Raw genomic sequence first — 24,236 nt, 5'->3', positions numbered from 1 at the left:
GCTGTCTGTGTGACAGCTCTCCAGCGACGCTGCAGCGATCCGGATCGTTGTCTGGATCGCTGCAGCGTCGTTTAGTGTGAAGGTACCTTAAGTAGATAACAGAATGATAAAGTGGGCAAGATAACAAAAATACTGCTGACACTTATAAGCTTCATATGTTGGTCTCTGTATTGCTAAAGGCTCCCATACACATTAGATAAAAATCCACATCTGATGTGTATGGGGGTCTCCTGACTCTCACTTGACAGATGGCTTGGGAAAAGAAGGTTCAGGCAGTTGAAATTTCACTGCCCGATCCTTTTGGTTTCAGGATAGATAAACTCCAACTAGTGATGAGCGAGTGTACTCATTTCTCAGGTTTTCCCGAGCACGCTCGGGTGGTCTCCGAGTATTTGTTAGTGTTCAGAGATTTAGTTTTCCTTGCTGCAGCTGAATGATTTACAGCTACTAGCCAGGCTGAGTACATGTGGGGGTTGCCTTGTTGCTAGGGAATCCCCCACATGTAATCAAGCTGGCTAGTAGCTGTAAATCATTCAGCTGCAGTGACGAAAAGTAAATCTCCGAGCAGTCATAAATACTCGGAGGTTACCCGACCGTGCTGGGGAAAACCCGAGCAACGAGTATACTCGCTCATCACTAACTCCAACCACTGCAATTCCTGACTATTGTCCATCATACAAATGCTGCCATCTTCTAATGTAAACTGAAATGTTTCAACAATGCACTGGAAACATCTGCCACTTTTACCAAAGTGAGGATTTTATATATACACGTGACTAATATTAAAGGGGTTATCCAGGACTTATCATTTTTGCATATGGGAGTAAGAATTAACAGGCAGGCAGTTGCCAACTACCTATATTTCCTGCCTGGCATTGATCTCTGCCGGCTGAGAGCTCTCATGGTCCACTCCCAACGGCGATTCCCCTTCTGTTGACGTCACATGCGGAGCCGCCTGTCAATCAATCAGAATATCTGTAGTGACACCCATTGACAGAGTAGAGCTGAAGAGGAAGAGCTGCTCGGATGATGAGAGGTGAAATGAAGAAGGAATCGTCAGCTGAGGCGGCAGAAATCATACCGATAGTGCTTAGCCTACACACAAAAATTAGAAAAGTCCTTAATCACCCCTTTAATAAGTGACATGTACAACCCTTATATTAGTACTATGTAAATGCCCCACTGTCAGCATACCTCTGTTATTGACTGGGAGCCATCAGGGTTTATCCTAAAAGATCCTTTCTGAGTTGTCTTCTTAGGGTCCACTTGTGAAATCTCCCACTCCATTTCATCCACAAGAGCCCGACAAGCTGGCAGAAGAGAGAAGTCATTATTCTGAATGAGTCTATGAAAGCGACAGATCAAAAAAAAGAAAGACGGCAAGAATACGAATATGGCACATACACAGGGATCAATGCACAAACAGCTTCTAGACTGATTTGTACAGGCCTCCTGCCTGCTACAGGGGACATCAGATACCAGATCATGGGGTCAAATTTTGACACAAAGAAAGTTGGAACACATGGATATTAATGAGAACAATATTAGATTTAAATGATGCAAAACTGAAGTCGGTTTAAGTAAATTACATAACATGCTTGATATTCGCTTCTATCTTCCTAGACACGATGCTACATGTTTGCACACGGTATAAAGTCACACCTACATTACTCCCATTGGGATCGGATGATTTGTAGCTTTTGTGGTTTCGTATTTTTCTCATCTTATTCCAAAAGCCATAACATTTTTATTTTTCCGTCAATTTAGCAGTTCGATTAAGTATTTTTGTGGAATGAGTCGTAGTTTTGAATGACACAATCATTTTACCGTATTATGTACTAAAAGACGGGGAAAAAATTCAAATGGGGTTAAATTGAGAAAAAACTGCAATTGCAACATTGATTTTCTAGGTTTTGATTTTACAGTGTTCAATGCCCAGTAGTAATAACCATGGAACCCGATATTCCAGGTAAGGGCTCATTCCCACTTCTGTTGAAATCAGACAAATGCAATTCGGCCAAAGTTATTCTATCGTTGTGTGTTCATCTGCGTTTTTTTCCCAGCTTGGATCGGATCACGATCGGACTGGAAAAAATTGAAGCTTGCTGCGTTTGTAATTGGAAATCAGATCACATCCCGCAATAGAAATCAATGGTTGTGAGAAAAAAAGAAAAAAAGTTTATAGCCTGGGAAGGGGGTAATGCTCATGGAGATTCCCAGGCTATTAATATCAGTTCATAGCTTTATACTTAGCCTTTACTGGTTATTAAAATGGGGACCCCCCAAAAAAATATGACCTAGGGTCCCCATATAATTAACCCCTTCATGACCTTGGGATTTTCCGTTTTTCCGTGTTCGTTTCTCGCTCCCCTCCTTCCCAGAGCCATAACTCTTCCAGGTCATTACGAGTTCATAGACACCAAAAATGTCTAGGGTATTTTTTATCTAAGTGGTGAAAAAAAAAATTCCAAACTTTGCAAAAAAAAAAATTGCGCCATTTTCCGATACCGGTAGCGTCTCCATTTTTTGTGATCTGAGGTCAGTTGAGGGCTTATTTTTTGAGTGCTGAGCTGACGGTTTTAGTGATACCATTTTGGGGCAGATACGTTCTTTTGATCGCCCTTTTATTGCATTTTAATGCAATGTCACGGCGAACAAAAAAATGTAATTTTGGCGTTTCAAATTTTTTTCTCGCTACGCCGTTTAGCAATCAGGTTAATCCTTTTTTTTATTGATAGATTGGGCGATTCCAAATATGTGTATATTTGATTTTATTTTGAATGGGGCGAAAGGGGGATGATTTAAAACCTATTTTTTTTTATTTATTTCAGATTTTTTTAAACATTTCTTTTTTTACTTTTGCCAATCCCCAACAGTGTCTCAAGCAAAGCACCCCCACACCATCACACCTCCTCCACCATGCTTCACGGTGGGAACCAGGCATGTAGAGTCCATCCGTTCACCTTTTCTGCGTCGCACAAAGACACGGTGGTTGGAACTAAAGATCTCAAATTTGGACTCATCAGACCAAAGCACAGATTTCCACTGGTCTAATGTCCATTTCTTGTGTTCTTTAGCCCACACAAGTCTCTTCTGCTTGTTGCCTGTCCTTAGCAGTGGTTTCCTAGCAGCTATTTTACCATGAAGGCCTGCTGCACAAAGTCTCCTCTTAACAGTTGTTGTAGAGATGTGTCTGCTGCTAGAACTCTGTGTGGCATTGACCTGGTCTCTAATCTGCTGTTAACCTGCGATTTCTGAGGCTGGTGACTCGGATAAACTTATCCTCAGAAGCAGAGGTGACTCTTGGTCTTCCTTTCCAGGGGCGGTCCTCATGTGAGCCAGTTTCTTCGTAGCGCTTGATGGTTTTTGCCACTGCACTTGGGGACACTTTCAAAGTTTTCCCAATTTTTCGGACTGACTGACCTTGATTTCTTAAAGAAATGATGGCCACTCGTTTTTCTTTACTTAGATGCTTTTTTCTTGCCATAAAACAAATTCGAACAGTCTATTCAGACTTCTGCACAACACACCTGATGTTCCCAACCCCATTTATAAGGCAAGAAATCCCACTTATTAAATCTGACAGGGCACACCTGTGAAGGGAAACCCATTCCTGGTGACTACCTCTTGAAGCTCATCAAGAGAATGCCAAGAGTGTGCAAAGTAGTCATCAAAGCAAAAGGTGGCTACTTTGAAGAACCTAGAATATAAGACATAATTTCAGTTGTTTCACACTTTTTTGTTAAGTATATAATTCCACATGTGTTAATTCATAGTTCTGATACCTTCAGTGTGAATGTACAATTTTCATAGTCATGAAAATACAGAAAAATCTTTAACCCCTCTGTGACCTTAGACGTACTATCCCGTCGAAGTGCCCTGGGCTTATCTGACCCTGGACGGGATAGTACGTCATAGCCGATCGGCCGCGCTCACGGGGGGAGCGCGGCCGATCGCGGCCGGGTGTCAGCTGCTTATCGCAGCTGACATCCGGCACTATGTGCCAGGAGCGGTCACGGACCGCCCCCGGCACATTAACCCCTGGCACACCGCGATCAAAGATGCAGGGATCCAAGATGGCCGCGGATCCGGGTCCTGCAGGGAGGGAGGTGGCTTCACAGAGCCTGCTCAGAGCAGGCACTGTGAAGCCTGCAGCGCTGCATATCAGATCAGTGATCTGACAGAGTGCTGTGCAAACTGTCAGATCACTGATCTGTGATGTCCCCCCCTGGGACAAAGTAAAAAAGTAAAAAAAAAATTTTCCAAATGTGTAAAAAAAATAAAAAAAAATATTCCAAAATAATGAAAAAAAAAAAAAAATATTATTCCCATAAATACATTTCATCTAAATAAAAAAAAACCCAATAAAAGTACACATATTTAGTATCGCCGCGTCCGTAACGACCCGACCTATAAAACTGTCTCACTAGTTAACCCCTTCAGTAAACACCGTAAGAAAAAAAAAAAAAACTAGGCAAAAAACAACGCTTTATTATCATACCGCCGAACAAAAAGTGGAATAACACGCGATCAAAAGGACAGATATAAATAACCATGGTACCGCTGAAAGCGTCATATTGTCCCGCAAAAAAAGAGCCGCCATACAGCATCATCAGCAAAAAAATAAAAAAGTTATAGTCCTGAGAATAAAGCGATGCAAAAATAATTATTTTTTCTGTAAAATAGTTTTTATCGTATAAAAGCGCCAAACCATAAAAAAATGATATAAATGAGGTATCGCTGTAATCGTACTGACCCGAAGAATAAAACTGATTTATCAATTTTACCAAACGCGGAACGGTATAAACGCCTCCCCCAATAGAAATTCATGAATAGCTGGCTTTTGGTCATTCTTCCTCACAAAAATCGGAATAAAAAGCGATCAAAAAATGTCACGTGCCCAAAAATGTTTTCAATAAAAACGTCAACTCGTCCCGCAAAAAACAAGACCTCACATGACTCTGTGGACCAAAATATGGAAAAATTATAGCTCTCAAAATGTGGTATTGCAAAAAATATTTTTTGCAATAAAAAGGGTCTTTCAGTGTGTGACGGCTGCCAATCATAAAAATCCGCTAAAAAACTCGCTATAAAAGTAAATCAAACCCCCCTTCATCACCCCCTTAGTTAGGGAAAAATAAAAAAAAATGTATTTATTTCCATTTTCCCATTAGGGCTAGGGTTAGGGCTAGGGTTAGGGCTAGGGTTAGGGTTGGGGCTACAGTTAGGGTTGGGGCTAAAGTTAGGGTTAGGGTTTAGATTACATTTACAGTTGGGAATAGGGTTGGGATTAGGGTTAGGGGTGTGTCAGGGTTAGAGGTGTGGTTAGGGTTACCGTTGGAATTAGGGTTAGGGGTGTGTTTAGATTAGGGTTTCAGTTATAATTGGGGGGTTTCCACTGTTTCGGCACATCAGGGGCTCTCCAAACACGACATGGCGTCCGATCTCAATTCCAGCCAATTCTGCGTTGAAAAAGTAAAACAGTGCTCCTTCCCTTCCGAGCTCTCCTGTGTGCCCAAACAGGGGTTTACCCCCACATATGGGGTATCAGCGTACTCAGGACAAATTGGACAACAACTTTTGTGGACCAATTTCTCCTGTTACCCTTGGGAAAATACAAAACTGGGGGCTAAAAAATAATTTTTGTGGGAAAACAAAAAGATTTTTTATTTTCACGGCTCTGCGTTATAAACTGTAGTGAAACACTTGGGGGTTCAAAGTTCTCACAACACATCTAGATAAGTTCATTGAGGGGTCTAGTTTCCAATATGGGGTCACTTGTGGGGGGTTTCTACTGTTTAGGTACATTAGGGGCTCTGCAAACGCAATGTGACGCCTGCAGACCAATCCATCTAAGTCTGCATTCCAAATGATGCTCCTTCCCTTCCGAGCCCTCCCATGCGCCCAAACGGTGGTTCCCCCCCACATATCGGGTATCAGCGTACTCAGGACAAATTGGACAACAACATTTAGGGTCCAATTTCTCCTGCTAACCTTGGAAAAATACAAAACTGGGGGCTAAAATATAATTTTTGTGGAAAAAAAATATTTTTTATTTGCATGGCTCTGCGTTATAAACTGTAGTGAAATACTTGGGGGTTCAAAGCTCTCACAACACATCAAGATGAGTTCCTTAGGGGGTCTACTTTCCAAAATGGTGTCACTTGTGGGGGGTTTCTACTGTTTAGGTACATTAGGGGCTCTGCAAACGCAATGTGACGCCTGCAGACCATTCCATCTAAGTCTGCATTCCAAATGGCGCTCCTTCCCTTCCGAGCCCTCCCATGCGCCCAAACGGTGGTTCCCCCCCACATATGGGGTATCAGCGTACTCAGGACAAATTGGACAACAACTTTTGGGGTCCAATTTCTCCTGTTACCCTTGGTAAAATAAAACAAATTGGAGCTGAAGTAAATTTTTTGTGTAAAAAAGTTAAATGTTCATTTTTATTTAAACATTCCAAAAATTCCTATTAAACACATGAAGGGTTAATAAACTTCTTGAATGTGGTTTTGAGCACCTTGAGGGGTGCAGTTTTTAGAATGGTGTCACACTTGGGCATTTTCTATCATATAGACCCCTCAAAATGACTTCAAATGAGACGTGGTCCCTAAAAAAAAAATGGTGTTGTAAAAATGAGAAATTGCTGGTCAACTTTTAACCCTTATAACTCCCTAACAAAAAAAAAAATTGGTTCCAAAATTATGCTGATGTAAAGGAGACATGTGGGAAATGTTACTTATTAAGTATTTTGTGTGACATATCTCTGTGATTTAATTGCATAAAAATTCAAAGTTTAAAAATTGCGAAATTTTCAAAATTTTCGCCAAATTTCCGGTTTTTTCACAAATAAACGCAGGTACTATCAAAGAAATTTTACCACTATCATGAAGTACAATATGTCACGAGAAAATGTCAGAATCACCAGGATCCGTTGAAGCGTTTCGGAGTTATAACCTCATAAAGGGACAGTGGTCAGAATTGTAAAAATTGGCCTGGTCATTGACGTGCAAACCACCCTTGGGGGTAAAGGGGTTAAATGAGGTGTGTCCAAAGTTTTGGTCTGTACTGTATATTCTATTCTAAGCTGTCACGCTGTGATTTTACTGTAAGTAAAGAAGCTGCGGAGACACCATCACGTATTTCTCGACGCAAGCAGTGAATAGCCAGGCCTTTCCCCGGGAAGGAACAACCACGGGAAGGGCAGCATCCTATGAAGGAAAGCCACCTATGCCAAGCATGGTATCCATCCACAGACAGCTGTTTCGGGGTTTTTGCCCCTCATCAGTGTGGAGTAGGAATCTGGCTATTAGGAGCAGTGCCTAGTAAACGATGATGCTGCCACCACCATGTTTGACAGTGGGGATGGTGTATTCAGGGTGATGAGCTGTGTTGCCTTTACGCTGACATATTTTGCATTGTTGCCAAAAAGTTCGATTTTGTTTTCATCTGACCAGAGCATCACCTTCCACATGTTTGGTGTCTCTCCCAGGTGGCTTGTTGCAAACGTTAAACACTATTTATGGATATCTTTGAGAAATATCTTTCTTCTTGCCACTCTTCCATAAAGGCCAGATTTGTGCAGTGTACGACTGATTTTTGTCCTATGGACAGACTGTCCCACCTCAGCTGTAGATCTCTGCAGTTCATCCAGTGATCATGGGCCTCTTGGCTGCATCTCTGATCAGTCTTCTCCTTGTTTGAGATGAAAGTTTAGAGGGACGGCCGGGTCTTGGTAGATTTGCAGTTGTATCATACTTCTTCCATTTCAATATGATCGCTTGCACAGTGCTCCTTGGGATGTTTAAAGTTTTGGAAATCATTTTGTATCCCAATCCGGCTTTAAAACTTCTCCACAACAGTATCACGGACCTGCCTGTTGTGTTCCTTGGTCTTCATGATGCTCTCTGTGCTTCAAACAGAACCCTGAGGCTATCACAGAGCAGGTGCATTTATACGGAGACTTGATTACACACAGGTGGATTATATTTATCATCATTAGGCATTTAGGACAACATTGGATCATTCAGAGATCCACTTCTGGAGTGAGTTTGCTGCACTGAAAGTAAAGGGGCCGAATAATATTGCACACCCCACTTTTCACTTTTTGAATTTCTACAAAAATTTCAAATAAGAAATTTCATTCAACTTCACAATTGTGTTCCACTTGTTGTTGGTTCTTCACCAAAAATTTACATTTGGTATCTTTATGTTTGAAGCATGACATGTGGGAAAAGGTTGAAAAGTTCCAGGGGGGCGAATACTTTCGCAAGGCACTATATGTGTGTGTGTAAACGATGTGTAAATGACAGAGAATTGCTCTATGTAGAAGCTCATGTTAAAATCGAATTGAAATCGCACTGCACTCGGATGCAAATTAGATTTTAAAATTTCTAGGGTGACTCCCGCCTCAGTATGATTATGCAATACCAAACTTGGGTAGTTTTTTTAGATTTTATTTTTCCGTCAATGGAGTTGTGGTGAGGGCTGACTTTTTTTTTTATTGATACATTATGTTTTATGAACCCAATATGTTTTTTTTTTTTATTACATCACATGGGGCGATGGGAGCCACACACTGATCGATCATGTCACTTGGTAAGCAAGCTGATGTTGTTGTTACAGGTAGATGCTGACTGTTTATTACAGTTGGCTTCTACCAGGTATGGAGGGAGCTCAGCTCCTGAGCCAGGCTTTATAGGCTCCTGGTTGTTCATACAGGTATGTCAGGTGCGCAAAGGGGTTAAATGGTAATTAGTAATGTTAGATAAGGACCATTTATGATTTCCATTTGATTCTCCTTGCCTTTGCATTTTGCTGTCATTGTGTCAAGTTCCTTAAAGGGAAAATGTAGATATTATATGTATGTAATAAAAAGATAACTTCTTGTTTAAATCAAGTTTTTGCGTTACATTTCTTTTTGTATAAACATTTTTACAATTTTTTTTTCAACTTCAATGTCATGCTGTGTATTAAAAATAAAAAAAGATTTGAAATGTTGTTCTCCATCTTCTCCTCGCCTTTTCTACTATTCTACTAGCTGACAGTCTGATCAAACTCTGAGGAGAGTATATATACAGTTGCCAACCCCATGCTTCACAGTAGGTATGGTGTTCTTTGGATGCAACTCAGCATTCTGTCTCCTCCAAACACAACGAGTTTTGTTTCTACCAAACAGTTCTACTTTGGTTTCATCAGACCATATGACATTCTCCCATTACTCTTCTGGATAATCCAAATGCTCTCTAGCAAACTTCAGACGGGCCCGGACATATACTGGCTTAAGCAGGGGGACACATCTGGCACTTCAGGATCTTAGTCCCTGGCGGCGTAGTTTGTTACTGATGGTAGCCTTTGTTACGGTGGTCTCAGCTCCATGCAGGTCATTCAATAGGTCCCCCCGTGTGGTTCTGGGATTTTTGCTTATCGTACTTGTGATAATTTTGACCCCACAGGGTGAGATCTTGCGTGGAGCCCCCAATCGATGTAGATAATCAGTGGTCTTGTATGTCTTCCATTTTCTTATTATTGCTCCCACAGTTGATTTCATCACACCAAGCTGCTTGCATATTGCAAATTCAGTTTTCCCAGCCTAGTGCAGGGCTACAATTTTGTTTCTGGTGTCCTTCGACAGCTCTTTGGTCTTCACCATAGTGGAGTTTGGAGTGTGACTGTTTGAGGTTGTGGACAGGTGTCTTTTATACTGATAAGTTCAAACAGGTTCCATTACTACAGGTAATGAGTGGAGGACAGAGGAGCCTCTTAAAGAAGAAGTTACAGGTCTGTGAGAGCCAGAAATCTTGTAAGTTTTTAGGTGAGCAAATACCTCTTTTCCACCATAATTTGCAAATCTTGCCAAATCAGACAAGGCGATTTTCTGGATTTGCTTTCTCATTTTGACTCTCGTAGTTGTGGTCTACCTATGATGTCAATTACAGGCTTCTCATCTTTTTAAGTGGGAGAACTTGCACAATTGGTGGCTGACTAAATACTTTTTTTCCCCCACTGTATGGTCTTGTGAGCAAGCCCTTAGAGCAGGAATGCACAACATGTTGTGTGGCCAGCAGAACTACCCGAGAGATGCCGCTCCTAACTTCAAATGTATTTGCTTCTTTCAGACATGAATAGATTTGAACACTGTGGCATCGGGACAGGAGCAGCATAGTGCTTGTCAGCCTTGACGTGATGAGGTTAGCACGAGGTTGCCATCACTACACTGCTGCTGGAACTGGGTCGTAGAAGAGGCGAGGACACGGAGGGAACCACTAAACGCTCCAGGAGGATCCAAAGGTGAAGTGTGTTTGGAATTACTTTTCAGTGTAGTAAGCTTGGTGCTACATACATATACCAATGGCTGTGCCGACAGCGCTTCCAATGCCAGTTGTGCGCCGACGGCGGTTCTGACGCCAGAGTCATGTGCTGACGGCAGTTCCGACGGTAGTTCTGGTCTCGTACACATGTAGAAATCCAAAACATGCTTCATGGCTATGTTAACATTTAAAAATCCTCAAAACTTAAGAGAATATGAAGAATATTTGGGGAGATTCTGCTTAGTTTCTGCTCCAAAAATTCAGTGTAAGTTAGTGTATGTTCACTCTTATTTTTTTGAGTAGAATCTCTCCTAATCGTCCTCAAACACTCAAAACTTGTTTCTGGTGATGTTGTAATGTACTGATGGTGGTTTTGGTGATGTATTCATGTAAATATCCCTTTAATTTTTTTTAGGCAGTCATTGGGATTGGTTGAGTTTGGCATTGCGACCCTTGCACCCCTGCCTTAGAGAGATCTTTTGCCTTGAGAGTGTAACTTATTGTGTAAAGGAAGGCATCTCTACTCTCAGTTTACAATGCAATGTGCCCTGGGCTTTGTGAGGGTTCGTAACAAGGGTTACCACAACTTTAAAAGCCCCCATACCAATTATCGAAAGGTCGGACCCAGTGATATTGACCAGATCAGCTAATCTGAATTGGGGAAAATAAGGGAGAAATAAGGGTCAAGCGGTTTGAATTTTAAATGCCCGAATCTTGTTTTTCAGGAGTTAAGTTGCTGCCAGAGCCGTTTAGCAGCAGCCTTCGCCACAATTTGCTGTAAAAGCGCATGAATGCTTGGTGCACCCGAACATTCTTGTGTATGGAATGTCATTAGAAATAATAGACAGCTGAATGAGCACGCGGACGTCAGCTATAGTATCTGTATAACCAGCTTTATTCTCTGGAATGGAGCCAACATTCCAGGAGAGGAAAATAGAAATCAGTTTATTATTTTGCCTGAAATTAATGCAAGACATATATTCTTTATAATCAAAAGGCTCAATTTACCTGAACTGTATCACCTTGTTTTGTTTGCAGTCCCCCTCCCCCAATGAAAGTAGCGCTCTATGTAAATGAGAGGGAGGAGTCAGATTAGGCGACATTCTATTAGTGTGATGAATATGGCTGTCCTGTAATTGGCATTCGCACCCGGTCACCATACAGAGATTGCAGCATGTTTGTGGAAAACTGTTTTTAACTTCAAGACCGTGTTACTAAAAAGAAAAAGAAAGCTTTTGTTGATACACTACTTCGCTTTTGGATTCAGTGATAGTTCCTTTATAAATGATCTGTCTATTTGAACACTGTATAGATATTACCATATCTACATACTTACAGTAGTGCTTGAAAGTTTGTGAACCCACCAGCGTCTTCCATACTTCTACATTACTTTTACAATAAAATCAACAATTACAGGAAACATTTAGATGCAGTTATTAACACAGAAGGAAGTCGCATCAGATCCTGAAAGAAGAGGTTCATACTTTGTCACTCACAAACATGATTTTGGACTTTTGTGAAAACCTGATGTAGCGGAGAGCAAAATATATGGTGAAATGCGGAAAATTCTGAAGGATTCACAAACTTTCAAGTACCACCAGGGGCGTAATGACCGAGGTTGCAGAGGTTTTGACCGGGACCGTGGGGGTGAGCAGAAACTTCAACTGGATATGTGTTGTCAGATGCACATCCAGTTGAAGTGTATTGCAGTGCGCAGTCCCATCATATCCATGCATGGCAATACACGCTGCTGGTTTCTAACAATCCTACGGGCAGCTATCACTGAAATGTTGCTTGGTCTTCCAGACCTTATCTTGACCTCCACTGTTCCTGTTATCTGCCATTTCTTAATTACATTTCAAACTGAGGAAAGCGTATCTTAAAAAAGCTTTATCTTTTATATCCTTCTCCTGCTTTGTGGATCTCCACCATTTTCATTTTCAGAGTGGTAGGCAGCTTATAAGGGTATGTGCACACATAGAATGGTCCACTGCGGATTTTTCCGCAGCGGATTTGATAAATCCGCTGCGTTTTTTCCTGCGGATTTATCGCGGTTTCTATTGCGGATTTACATCTGCAGTTTTCTATTGGAGCAGATGTAAAAACGCTGCGGATTCCGCACAAAGAATTGACATGCTGCGGAAAATAAAACGCTGCGTTTCCGCGCGTTTTTTCCGCAGCATGGGCACAGCATTTTTGGTTTCCCATAGGTTTACATTGTACTGTAAACTCATGGGAAACTGCTGCGGATCCGCAGCAAAACACCGGATTACGTACCGGTAATGCTCTTTTATAGAGCCACGACAGCACCCACTGAGAGGGGATCCGCCCCTAGGAACAGGAAACCCTACGGAGAGATAAAAGGGGCGGTCCCCCTCGCTCCCACAGTTTGGGTTACAGAGATTGCGAGGAACCGCCCACCAGTTTTAGTAGACAATTCTTTATCATCATTTATTATAATTTAACTACGTATAACTACAAGAATCCACCACCCTTAACAGTGCTCATATGTACACTAATATATATAAATGGGAGGGAAGTGAAGGGGTGCTGTCGTGGCTCTATAAAAGAGCATTACCGGTACGTAATCCGGTGTTTTCTCTTCGCCACGACAGCACCCACTGAGAGACTTTCAGAGATAGTTATTTGGGGGGGGATGATTGTATTAAGAACGGATCCACCAAAACACAAGTCAGTGGAGGCGGATAGATCTAATCTATAGTGATTATAGAAGGTAGAAGGAGAAGACCAGGTTGCGGCCTTACATATGAGTTCTATAGGAACCTCTGCTCGCTCTGCCCAGGATGATGCTATTGCCCGGGTGGAATGTGCCTTCACAGTCTCAGGTGGACTCTCTCCTTTAGACGAATAGGCCAGGTATATCGCCTCCCGAATCCATCGGGATAGTGTGCCTTTTGTAACACCAGATCCTTTCCTTTGACCCTGGAAGGAAACAAAGAGAGCCCTGCTCTTCCTCCAGGCGCTAGTCCTATCCAGATAAGCTATTATAGCCCTTCTAACATCTAAAGTATGGTATTTCTCTTCCTCCTGGTCTGTAGGATTATTATAGAAAGAAGGAAGAAGGATCTCTTGAGATCTATGAAATTTTGTACACATCTTAGGAAGGTAGGAAGGGTCTGTCTTCAGGACAATTCTATCTGGAAATATTGACATAAAGGGAGGATCTACAGATAGCGCCTGTATGTCACCTACTCTTCTTGCCGATACTAGCGCGACAAGAAGAACGGTCTTAAGTGAAATATATTTAATGTGAGCTGAGTCTAGAGGCTCAAATGGGTGACCTGTTAAGGCTTCCAGGACCAAATTAATATCCCAAGGAGGCATCTGCGGAATCTGAACTGGCTCTGATCTCTGGCAAGCTGAAATAAACCTGGCTATCCATCTATTACCCGCAACATTGTGACTATACAAGGCCCCTAGAGCAGAAACTTGTACCTTCAGAGTATTAACTGAAAGACCTAGGTCACGTCCTTTCTGAAGAAATTCTAGAATAGTGGAGACGGGAATTTCACTAGACAACGCTGATGGATAGAGATCTAGAAATTTCTTCCACACTCTCACATATATGGCAGTAGTGGATCTTTTTCTACTTGTCAACAAGGTATTAATTACATTATTGGAGAAGCCTCTTAGTTTTAACAGCTGCCTCTCAAATTCCAGGCTGTCAACCTTAGTCCCTTCACATGAGGGTGGTTGTAGGGCCCCTGGGAAAGAAGATCCTGATCCTCCGGGAGGATCCACGGATCCGAGATGGACATGGCTCTGAGCAGGGAAAACCATGGTCTTTTTGGCCAAAATGGGGCAATCAAGATTATGTTTGCCCGGTCCTCCCTTATCTTCCTGATTACCGTTGGAAGAAGAATCAGAGGAGGAAACGCGTATGCTTTTTGAAAGGTCCAGGGAGCCTGAAGGGCATCGAGAATATTGGGATTGTCGGCCCGGAACATTGAAGCAAACCTCTTTAATTGCCGGTTGTGTCTTGTGGCGAAGAGATCTATCTTGGGTGTACCCCATTTCATAGTTATCATTTTGAAGATGTGAGGATTTAGGACCCACTCCCCTTGGTGGAGGGTATGACAACTGAGGAAGTCTGCTCTTGAGTTGTCCACTCCTCTGACATGTAGCGCTGACAGGGACAGAAGATGTTCTTCGGCTATAGTTAGGATGTCCTCTGTTATAGACATAAGTGTTCCCGATCTTGTTCCTCCTTGATGATTGATATAGGCGACTGATGTCATGTTGTCTGACAGAATTCTGGTATGTGTCCCGTGTAGCAGCGGAAGGAATTCACATAGAGCATGATAGATAGCTTTTAGCTCTCTTATATTAGAAGAGTCTTCTGACTCCGTGACTGACCATAGTCCTTGGACTAGGTGGTTTCCTAAATGTGCTCCCCAGCCAGTAGGACTGGCATCCGTATATATTATGTTTGAGGGTTTAACTACCCAGGGGACCCCACTACCCAAGTTTCTTGGTTCTAGCCACCAGTTCAGAGATTGGACTACTTCATTAGAAAGGGAAATCTTAATATTTAAATGACCATGAGATTTTTCTTCATGTAAAATTGCATACTGTAAATGCCTCGAATGGAATTGGGCCCATGGGACCGCTGGGATACATGACGTGAAGGAGCCAAGAAGGGACATGCCTTCTCTCAAGGAAATTAGGGGTTTATCTATTACCGACTGAACCTTATTTCTAACCGTTATTTGTTTATTTTCCGGAAGGAAACATCTCTGGCTTGTAGAATCTAATATAATCCCCAGAAAAATTTGCCGAGTTGTTGGGAGAAGTCTAGATTTTTCCCAGTTTATTATCCAACCCAATTTTTGCAGAGATATTATCATATCACTCAACCGTTGTTGACATTGTGAAGGAGAATTTCCTACTACTAAGATGTCATCTAGGTAGGGAATCACGAGAGTGTCTTTTAATCTTAGATACGACATTACCTCCGCCATTAGCTTAGTGAATACTTTTGGGGCTATAGATAGCCCAAAAGGCATTGCAGTATACTGAAAGTGTCGGACACACCCATTCAGTACAATCGCTACACGTAGATATCGTTGATGCTCTGTATGAATAGGTAGATGGTAATACGCATCTTTAAGGTCGAGAACTGTCATAAAGCAATAGGGAAACAGGAGTTTAATGGTGGACCGGATAGACTCCATTTTAAAGGTTTGATTTTCTAGGTAGATTAATAATAGTTCTGAATGTTCCATCTGGTTTAGGAATTAGAAATAACGGGGAATAGAATCCTTTTCCCTCCTGTAGGAATGGAACCTCCACCAAGACTCCCTTGGATAGGAGATTCATTACCTCCTGCTCCAATGCCTCTTGTTGTAACTGAGACTTTAATGAAGTCAATAGAAATGAGTCCGGAGGGACTTGGGAAAATTTTAGTTGTAACCCAGAGGTGATAAGGTCATTTGCCCAAATATTTGCTGTTATCGCCCGCCATTGATTTGCGAAGGAGCACAATCTGCCTCCCACAGGTAGATCTGTCCTAACGGGGTTTGTCTTCAAACTTGAAAGGGCGCTTCCCAAAGAACGCACCCCTTTGTTTTGTATCTCTTGTGGCCCGGCGATCTTGGTTCTTAAACTCCTTCCTCTTATTAAATGCGGGCTTTCTGAACGCTCTCCTATAAAACGGAAGGTAATTATTACTATTAGGAAAGCCTTTCTTCCTCTCCCCTGCTTTAGTCAGGATCTCATCCAGTTTGGTACCGAACAGGTACTCACCCTGACATGGAAGGCCGCATAACTTAGACTTGGTTTGGGGATCACCCTTCCAGCCCTTAAGCCATAGGGCCCTACGTGCTGCATTTGTTAATCCAGCCTACTTGGCTGCCAGGCGTATAGAATCGGCAGATGAGTCCGCTAGAAAGGCTGTGGCACCTCTAATTAGGGGTATAGAGGACAATAATTTCTCTCTCTCTCGAGAGAGAGAGACCTCCTTTCAGCCCTTCTTCCAAGTCACTCAGCCAGACAAGCATGGATCTTGCGGTGCATGTGGCTGAGATTGCCGGTTTAAAAGCCCCTGCAGAAGTCTCCCATGCTCTTTTAAGAAGTGAATCGGCTTTACGATCTAGAGGATCTTGCAACGAGCATGAATCCTCCACAGGCAGTAAGGATCTTTTTGATGTAGACGCCACAGCTGCGTCTACTTTCGGGGCTTTTGACCATGTTGCGAACTCTTCATCATTAAAGGGGTAGCGTCTTTTTGAGGACGGTGGTAACCCCCTCTGCCCCTGGCTTTCCCACTCTTTTTTGATTAAACTCTTTACTGCCGTTATTACCGGAAAAGAGGGTCTCTTCTTTTCGGATAGGCCAGCAAACATAATGTCTTGCTGAGATCTAGGGACTTTAGGATCTTCTATGCCCATGGTATTGCAAACTGATCTCACCAGATTGTCAATGCTATCTGTGGGGAAACACGTATCCTGATCCTCATCTGAGGATACATCTTGCTGCGTTCTATCTGAATTTGCCTCCTCTAGCTCAGAGGGCTGATCGGATACAGGTGAAACGTATCCTCTCTTCTCCTTAATACGTGGCTCTCTGTCAACACTTTGTAGGGCTCGTAATTCTTCCCTGATCATGAGTCTTATATCCTCTGATTTAACTGAGGCTTCTTCCTGTAACGTGATCTTTATGCATGAATCACATAGCCTTTTAGAGTAACTGTCTGGAAGGGGCTGGATACATAACGCACACTGCTTGTGTTTCGCTTTTTCCCTTCTTTTTGCCTATGTAAAGGGAGAGGGACAATAATCAGGCTAGTGGGGTAGATGCACACTCACCCAGAAGCTGACCGATCAGGTACCGGCTGAGGAGGAGACACAGGTGCAGGTGGCTTCCTTTTGGACGATCCGCTCTGCCTAGAGCGGCTGCTGCTGTTGGTACGGCTGCAAGGGGTGACAGCGGTAACCTCTAGAGAAGGTACCGCAGGCTCTCTTGCAGAATCCATTTTTGGACGCCGGGATGCAGCGCCGGCGTCCTTTTCATATGGGGGCCGCCATGTTCTTCCTGTTGAACCCGGAAGTGCTAACCACTTCCGGGTCGTGGCCATATTGTGTGTGCCGGCGCTGTTACCCGCTTCAGCGCCGGCGTCGTCTCACTCCTCCCGCACCCCGGAAGCTTACCAGTACTTCCGGGGGCATACGCTGGGGCTCCACACCGCACAGGCGTCCGCCGAGGACGGCGCGACGCTACCACCTGGTGCTTGCCCCGCAGACCGCCGGACATCTGCCGCGAAACAGCCCCAGCACGACCCGGTCTCGCGATGTCTGCCAGCAGAGGGGGGAAAACTGAATCAGCACCCCCGACGCTGCATCCAGTCCTGGAGCCCTTGCCGTCCTCACAGGTAAACTGCGCAAGCGGCGTCCAGGCTGGGAATCCTCTTCTCCGTGGATCTTCCCGTAGGAACAGGAAACCAAAACTGTGGGAGCGAGGGGGACCGCCCCTTTTATCTCTCCGTAGGGTTTCCTGTTCCTAGGGGCGGATCCCCTCTCTCAGTGGGTGCTGTCGTGGCGAAGAGAAAAATCAGCATCGTGTGCACACAACCTTAGACAAACTCATGGCTGCTATTTTTTGGCACAAGGTTAGAATTTGCTGTTTTTTGTTTATAAAACTGGGAGATTTGCATCACCTGGCCTTTCCTAACGACGATAGTTAACAAGCCATAACCTTGTCAGGCTAAATAAGGTCTAAAACCTTTCGTAATTATTAACATGTAAAAAATAATTTCTTTTTTTTTTTTTTGCCTAAAATACAAAAGGAAATGTGTCATCTTTAACTTTATGCCTTTTAGAGATCATTTAATCTTCAACTGACTTAACTGTGCACAATAACAGTAAATATATATGTATGGATGGGGGGTCAAAATCTTGCACTTGGGGCCCATCATACTATAGTTACGCCCAGTGTGCGTGTATATACAGTATATGCTATACATATATATATTTTTTTATTAGACACACATACATACACTTGCCTGGTCCGTAAATGACATCAGACCAGCAGCTGCTGCGATGCCTTCTGTACGGACCTGTGCACCAGCACGTGGGCTAACATTGGTCTGTATACAAGCCACTGAGCACACAACCAAAAATATGTTCTTGTCAATGTAGCCTAATTGGCAGAATAATGTACCTGGGTGTGTAATGCATTAGTGATATCTGCAGCAAATACCTTGTCTGGATGTTAAAGTAATTGGTAAGAATTTTGACAGCAGATTTACGATAAAATCTGTAGTGAAAAATTTCTGTGGCGCACAGTGCTCCTGATTTATCTGCTAAAGTCATTTTATTAGACAAAGTAGGTTAGTGCATTATGTCTGGATACCGATTTTCTACTTTTCATAAAATAAATAAATGAAACCCTTCAAAAAGATGATAACTGTATATTAATGACAGTAAAGAGGTGATAAACTTCATGGTAATACAAAAACAGTTACACTTAGAAATTATAGAGCGTTCTATATAATACACTACACAGGTAATGTAAGGCAGCGTGAAGCACACAATGCCGGCCGTCACGTCTCACCTCCGCAGTGCACATCCTGCCCTCTTCTGGCCAGCGAACAACTGAATAATGGAACCAAAGTAACGGCAAGCAGAAGCCAGTGGGATTTAGGACACACCATCTTTATATAGTGTCCACCCCAAAACCTGCAGATTGATCAAACACATAGAAAATGACTCAATGCTCAGAACCAGACAGACAGCAATATCTTCTCAAAGTTTTTGCAAAAAAACCCCCAAAAAACTAAAAAAAAACTTTTTTAATTTTGAAAAACCAACAGTGAATACAAATTGTAGAATAGTTGCATAATATAAATCTACATTAGGCCAAATTCATGTTATTTTTTTTTGTATGACCCCCCCCCCCCCCCCACAAAAACAAAAAGCAAAACAAAACCAAAGAGACTGATTTTCATCAATGTATCACCAGTTTTTCTCATATGGAGAAGAAAAAAAAAACAACAATACTAAGGCTATGTGCGCACGATGCGGATTCGCAGCGTTTTTTTCCACGCAGAAACGCTGCAGATCCGCACTGTGATTTACAGTACAATGTAAATCAATAAGAAAAAAAAATGCTGTACTAACGGTGCGGATCAAAAGAAGGAGCACGTCACTACTTTTGTGCGGATCTGCAGCATTTCTTCACCCTTCCATTATAGAAATCCGCAGGGGTAAAAAAAAAAAAGCAGGAAATCCGCAACAAAAACGCACAAAATCCACATTAAAAAAAAGCATCAAATCTGCATTTTCTGCCAGGAGATGCAGATTTTGTGCAGAAAATTCTGCACCCCAATCCGCAACGTGTGCACACATCCTAAAGGTCTGGCGATCTTTTCTGATTATCAATTCAGAGGACAACATGCAGCGAATGCAACGAACATGGCTGATAGTCGCATCATACTTTTTACTTTCGGCTCCCAGCCAAGCACCGCTACACTGCTGGGGACGGGGCTTCCAGCCGAGCACCGCTACACTGCTGGGGACGGGGCTTCCAGCCGAGCACCGCTACACTGCTGGGGATGGCGCTTACAGCCGAACACCGCTACACTGCTGGGGATGGCGCTTCCAGCCGAGCACCGCTACACTGCTGGGGATGGCGCTTCCAGCCGAGCACCGCTACACTGCTGGGGACGGGGCTTCCAGCCGAGCACCGCTACACTGCTGGGGACGGGGCTTCCAGCCGAGCACCGCTACACTGCTGGGGACGGGGCTTCCAGCCGAGCACCGCTACACTGCTGGGGACGGGGCTTCCAGCCGAACACCGCTACACTGCTGGGGATGGCGCTTCCAGCCGAGCACCGCTACACTGCTGGGGACGGGGCTTCCAGCCGAGCACCGCTACACTGCTGGGGATGGGGCTTCCAGCCGAGCACCGCTACACTGCTGGGGACGGGGCTTCCAGCCAAGCACCGCTACACTGCTGGGGATGGCGCTTCCAGCCGAGCACCGCTACACTGCTGGGGACGGGGCTTCCAGCCGAGCACCGCTACACTGCTGGGGACGGGGCTTCCAGCCGAGCACCGCTACACTGCTGGGGACGGGGCTTCCAGCCGAGCACCGCTACACTGCTGGGGACGGGGCTTCCAGCCGAGCACCGCTACACTGCTGGGGACGGCGCTTCCAGCCGAGCACCGCTACACTGCTGGGGACGGGGCTTCCAGCCGAGCACCGCTACACTGCTGGGGACGGGGCTTCCAGCCGAGCACCGCTACACTGCTGGGGACGGGGCTTCCAGCCGAACACCGCTACACTGCTGGGGATGGCGCTTCCAGCCGAGCACCGCTACACTGCTGGGGACGGGGCTTCCAGCCGAGCACCGCTACACTGCTGGGGATGGGGCTTCCAGCCGAGCACCGCTACACTGCTGGGGACGGGGCTTCCAGCCGAGCACCGCTACACTGCTGGGGATGGCGCTTCCAGCCGAGCACCGCTACACTGCTGGGGACGGGGCTTCCAGCCGAGCACCGCTACACTGCTGGGGACGGGGCTTCCAGCCGAGCACCGCTACACTGCTGGGGACGGGGCTTCCAGCCGAACACCGCTACACTGCTGGGGATGGCGCTTCCAGCCGAGCACCGCTACACTGCTGGGGACGGGGCTTCCAGCCGAGCACCGCTACACTGCTGGGGACGGGGCTTCCAGCCGAGCACCGCTACACTGCTGGGGACGGGGCTTCCAGCCGAGCACCGCTACACTGCTGGGGATGGCGCTTCCAGCCGAGCACCGCTACACTGCTGGGGATGGCGCTTCCAGCCGAGCACCGCTACACTGCTGGGGACGGGGCTTCCAGCCGAGCACCGCTACACTGCTGGGGACGGGGCTTCCAGCCGAGCACCGCTACACTGCTGGGGATGGGGCTTCCAGCCGAGCACCGCTACACTGCTGGGGATGGGGCTTCCAGCCGAGCACCGCTACACTGCTGGGGATGGCGCTTCCAGCCGAGCACCGCTACACTGCTGGGGATGGCGCTTCCAGCCGAGCACCGCTACACTGCTGGGGATGGCGCTTCCAGCCGAGCACCGCTACACTGCTGGGGACGGGGCTTCCAGCCGAGCACCGCTACACTGCTGGGGATGGGGCTTCCAGCCGAGCACCGCTACACTGCTGGGGATGGCGCTTCCAGCCGAGCACCGCTACACTGCTGTAACACATTACTTTATGAAACTCTCTATATAAGTAAGATGGAGTATCATGTCCTCCATTCTCCTCGCACTGCATGAAAGCTTTGCCCCCAACACCGAACTCCCTAGCATCCTCCAAAGGTCCCGGATCCCTCCCCCGACCACCCAGCAGGTTACCGGCTCCTGTACACATCGGCAGCTTCAGCAACACTGAGAAGCCCCTCTACGAGTGTGCCCAGCACCCTGCCTCATGACAATGGGGAGAAGTGGTAGACGCCATCACCTGTCCCGCCTCTGGACGCCCGCACTTCACGTCATAAAACTGTCCCCGACAATCAACTCATTGATTAGCTGCGATCAGGCAGAGCGGAGACAGCTACATCTCCCTGAGTAGGCCCCCAGAGAACGTGCGTGGCGATGTAGAGCCGCTACGCTCTAGAAAGACTTTGGAGGTATCATGGTCACGTGACCGTGACGTCAGAATCATGTGACACGTAAGCGTCTAAACACCAACCAGTGTCCATACCTGCAGAAAGCTGTGTGCGCAGGCGCAGTAGATGTAATGTACTTAATGGGATGTATATACTCACATAATAACCAGTTTGTATTGGGGCTGAAGGTGGCGACTGAGGGACCCTGGTGCTCAGGAACACTTCTTTATCAAGGGGCAACTTTCATCTTTCCTGGCTGTGAGGAACCTGAGGATGCTGCTGCACTGATGTTTCACTTAGGTCACACTACAGCACGGACGAGTGATGTGCGACAGAAAATCACATCGCACTCGGACCAGTATTCGTCTATGGGGCAGCTCACATCCCCAGTTTTTTCCTCAGCCGTTTTCAGTGTGCGAGTGAAATCACAGCATGCTGCGATTATCACCGACACTCGGCCGAGACTCGTCTCCCTCGCACCCATATAAGCCTATGGGTGCGAGTGAGAGATCGCACATCACTCAGATATCATCCGTGTGCTGTGCGTTATACGCTGACCCCGGCAATGGAGGAGGCGGAGAAATTCATCCGATTCGCTCTGTGCGGAGGCTCGGGGCACAGACGCATGACACTCGGCTCGCGCTCGCAGTAGGGCAGGAGCCGCGGGTCATTAGCATATCACAATTTTCCAACGTGCAGAAAAACGTTCCTCTGAACGTTTTCTCTGCACGACAGACCGTTATTTTCCAACAGATCCAGTGCACGACGGATGAAACAGATAGCCATCCGTCACAATCTGTCCCTAATACAAGTCTGGGAAAAAACAGGATCCTGCAGAAAAATTTGCAGGACCCTGTTTTTTCAAAACTCAACAGATTTCGACGGGAGGAAAAAGACCTTACTGTGAGGGTATGTGCACGCGCTGCGGATTTTGCTGCGGATCAGCAGCGGTTTCCCATGAGTTTGCAGTACCATGTTAACCTATGGGAAACAAAATCCGCAGTGCACATGCTGTGGAAAAAACCGCGCGGAAACGCAGCGGTTTATATTCTGCAGCATGTTAATTCTTTGTGCGGATTCCGCTGCGGTTTTACACCTCCTCCAGTAGAAAACAGCAGCGGAATCCGCAGTAGAAACCGCGATAAATCCGCAGAAAAACCGCAGCGGTTTTTCAAAATCCGCATTCCTCCAGAATACGTGTGCACATACCCTGAGGATGATGCTGCCCTCGCTCTGAGGATGATGATGTTTCACTGGCTGTGAGGATGATGATTTACTGGCTGTGAGGATGATGATTTACTGGCTGCGAGGATGATGGCGCACTGGCGGTAAGGATGAGGTTTCACTAGCTGCGAGGATGATGCCGCACAGGCTGCGAGGAGGATGCCGCACTGGCGGTGAGGATGATGGCACACTGGCTGTGAAGGTGATGCCGCACTGGCTGCGAGGATGATGGCGCACTGGCGGTGAGGATGATGCCGCACTGGCTGCGAGGATGATACCGCACTGGCTGCAAGGATGATGCCGCACTGGCGGTGAGGATGATGGCCCACTGGTTGCGAGGATGATGAGTTTTCTTTACATCATAAATGGAAAACGGAGATTTCTTTATCGCCTCTCATTGGGGGACACAGGAACCATGGGTGTATGCTGCTGCCACTAGGAGGCTGACACTATGCAAATAAAAAAGTTAGCTCCTCCTCTGCAGTGTACACCCCACCGACTGGCATTATACTCTTCAGTTTAGCTTAGTGTCAGTAGGAAGTGGACACGGGTCTTTCATTAGACCCTTATCTACCTCAATGTGCGTCGTTTTTCTTTCAGGTTTTTCCGGAAGGGATACAGGGTGAGCAGTCACACCTGTATTCCCACAAGCGGACTATGAGTACGGTGTGTACTGCCACCCCGTATCCTCATAGATCCCTCACCAGGACCAAGATCCTGGCACACAAGCGTGCTCAGAAGTCCGGTCCTGGCTCCGTCCCCCACCCACTCGCCCACCAGAGCCTGTCGGTTGGAGGAGACGAGGACGTCCATCAGCTCCCTGGACGTCTCACCCCCTTTTAAGGTTAGTACCGGCGTGGGATGTTTAGGGGAGTATTTCCCCTATCCCGTCCCAGATCCTTATTAGGAGGGGGGGGGTTCTTGTTAAGGGCTCCCAGACGGTGACCCTCTCTTACCCAGTCATCGCCTGTATCCTTGCGGCGCAGCCGATATTTTATCGGTGATCCTGGAGTTCCAGCATTTTCCCCTATTCTACAAGGGCCTTCTGCTCTCCAGCGCGGGGCCCCTTTCTGGCCGCAGCGCTCTTATCCCGTGACC

At 45.6% G+C, this 24,236-nt stretch overlaps 1 protein-coding gene across 4 annotated transcripts in view; it reads right to left on the bottom strand.

The window, feature by feature from the left end:
• CNPY2 (canopy FGF signaling regulator 2) overlaps nt 1-21,940 on the bottom strand; it is a 56,122-nt gene extending 34,182 nt beyond the window's left edge. The window contains exons 1-4 of one of the 4 annotated variants that reach the window (XM_069758381.1): nt 18,882-19,006; nt 11,460-11,524; nt 11,319-11,375; nt 1,195-1,345 (exon numbers count right to left, since the gene is read on the bottom strand). In XM_069758381.1, coding sequence (XP_069614482.1) covers nt 1,195-1,345; nt 11,319-11,375; nt 11,460-11,470 — 219 coding nt within the window. In that variant the 5' untranslated portion in view covers nt 11,471-11,524; nt 18,882-19,006. Of the gene's footprint in view, nt 1-1,194; nt 1,346-11,318; nt 11,525-18,881; nt 19,007-21,660 lie in introns of those variants that run through there. The other 3 variants (XM_069758383.1, XM_069758382.1, XM_069758380.1) reach the window with 3 other exon arrangements.
• Between the last annotated feature and the right edge of the window lie 2,296 nt (nt 21,941-24,236).

The sequence above is a fragment of the Ranitomeya imitator genome, chromosome 3 (genome assembly GCF_032444005.1).
Source record: "Ranitomeya imitator isolate aRanImi1 chromosome 3, aRanImi1.pri, whole genome shotgun sequence".
Taxonomy (NCBI): Eukaryota; Metazoa; Chordata; class Amphibia; order Anura; family Dendrobatidae; genus Ranitomeya; species Ranitomeya imitator.
Note: the sequence above shows the minus strand (reverse complement) of the source record. Positions and strands in the feature narration are given on the sequence as shown.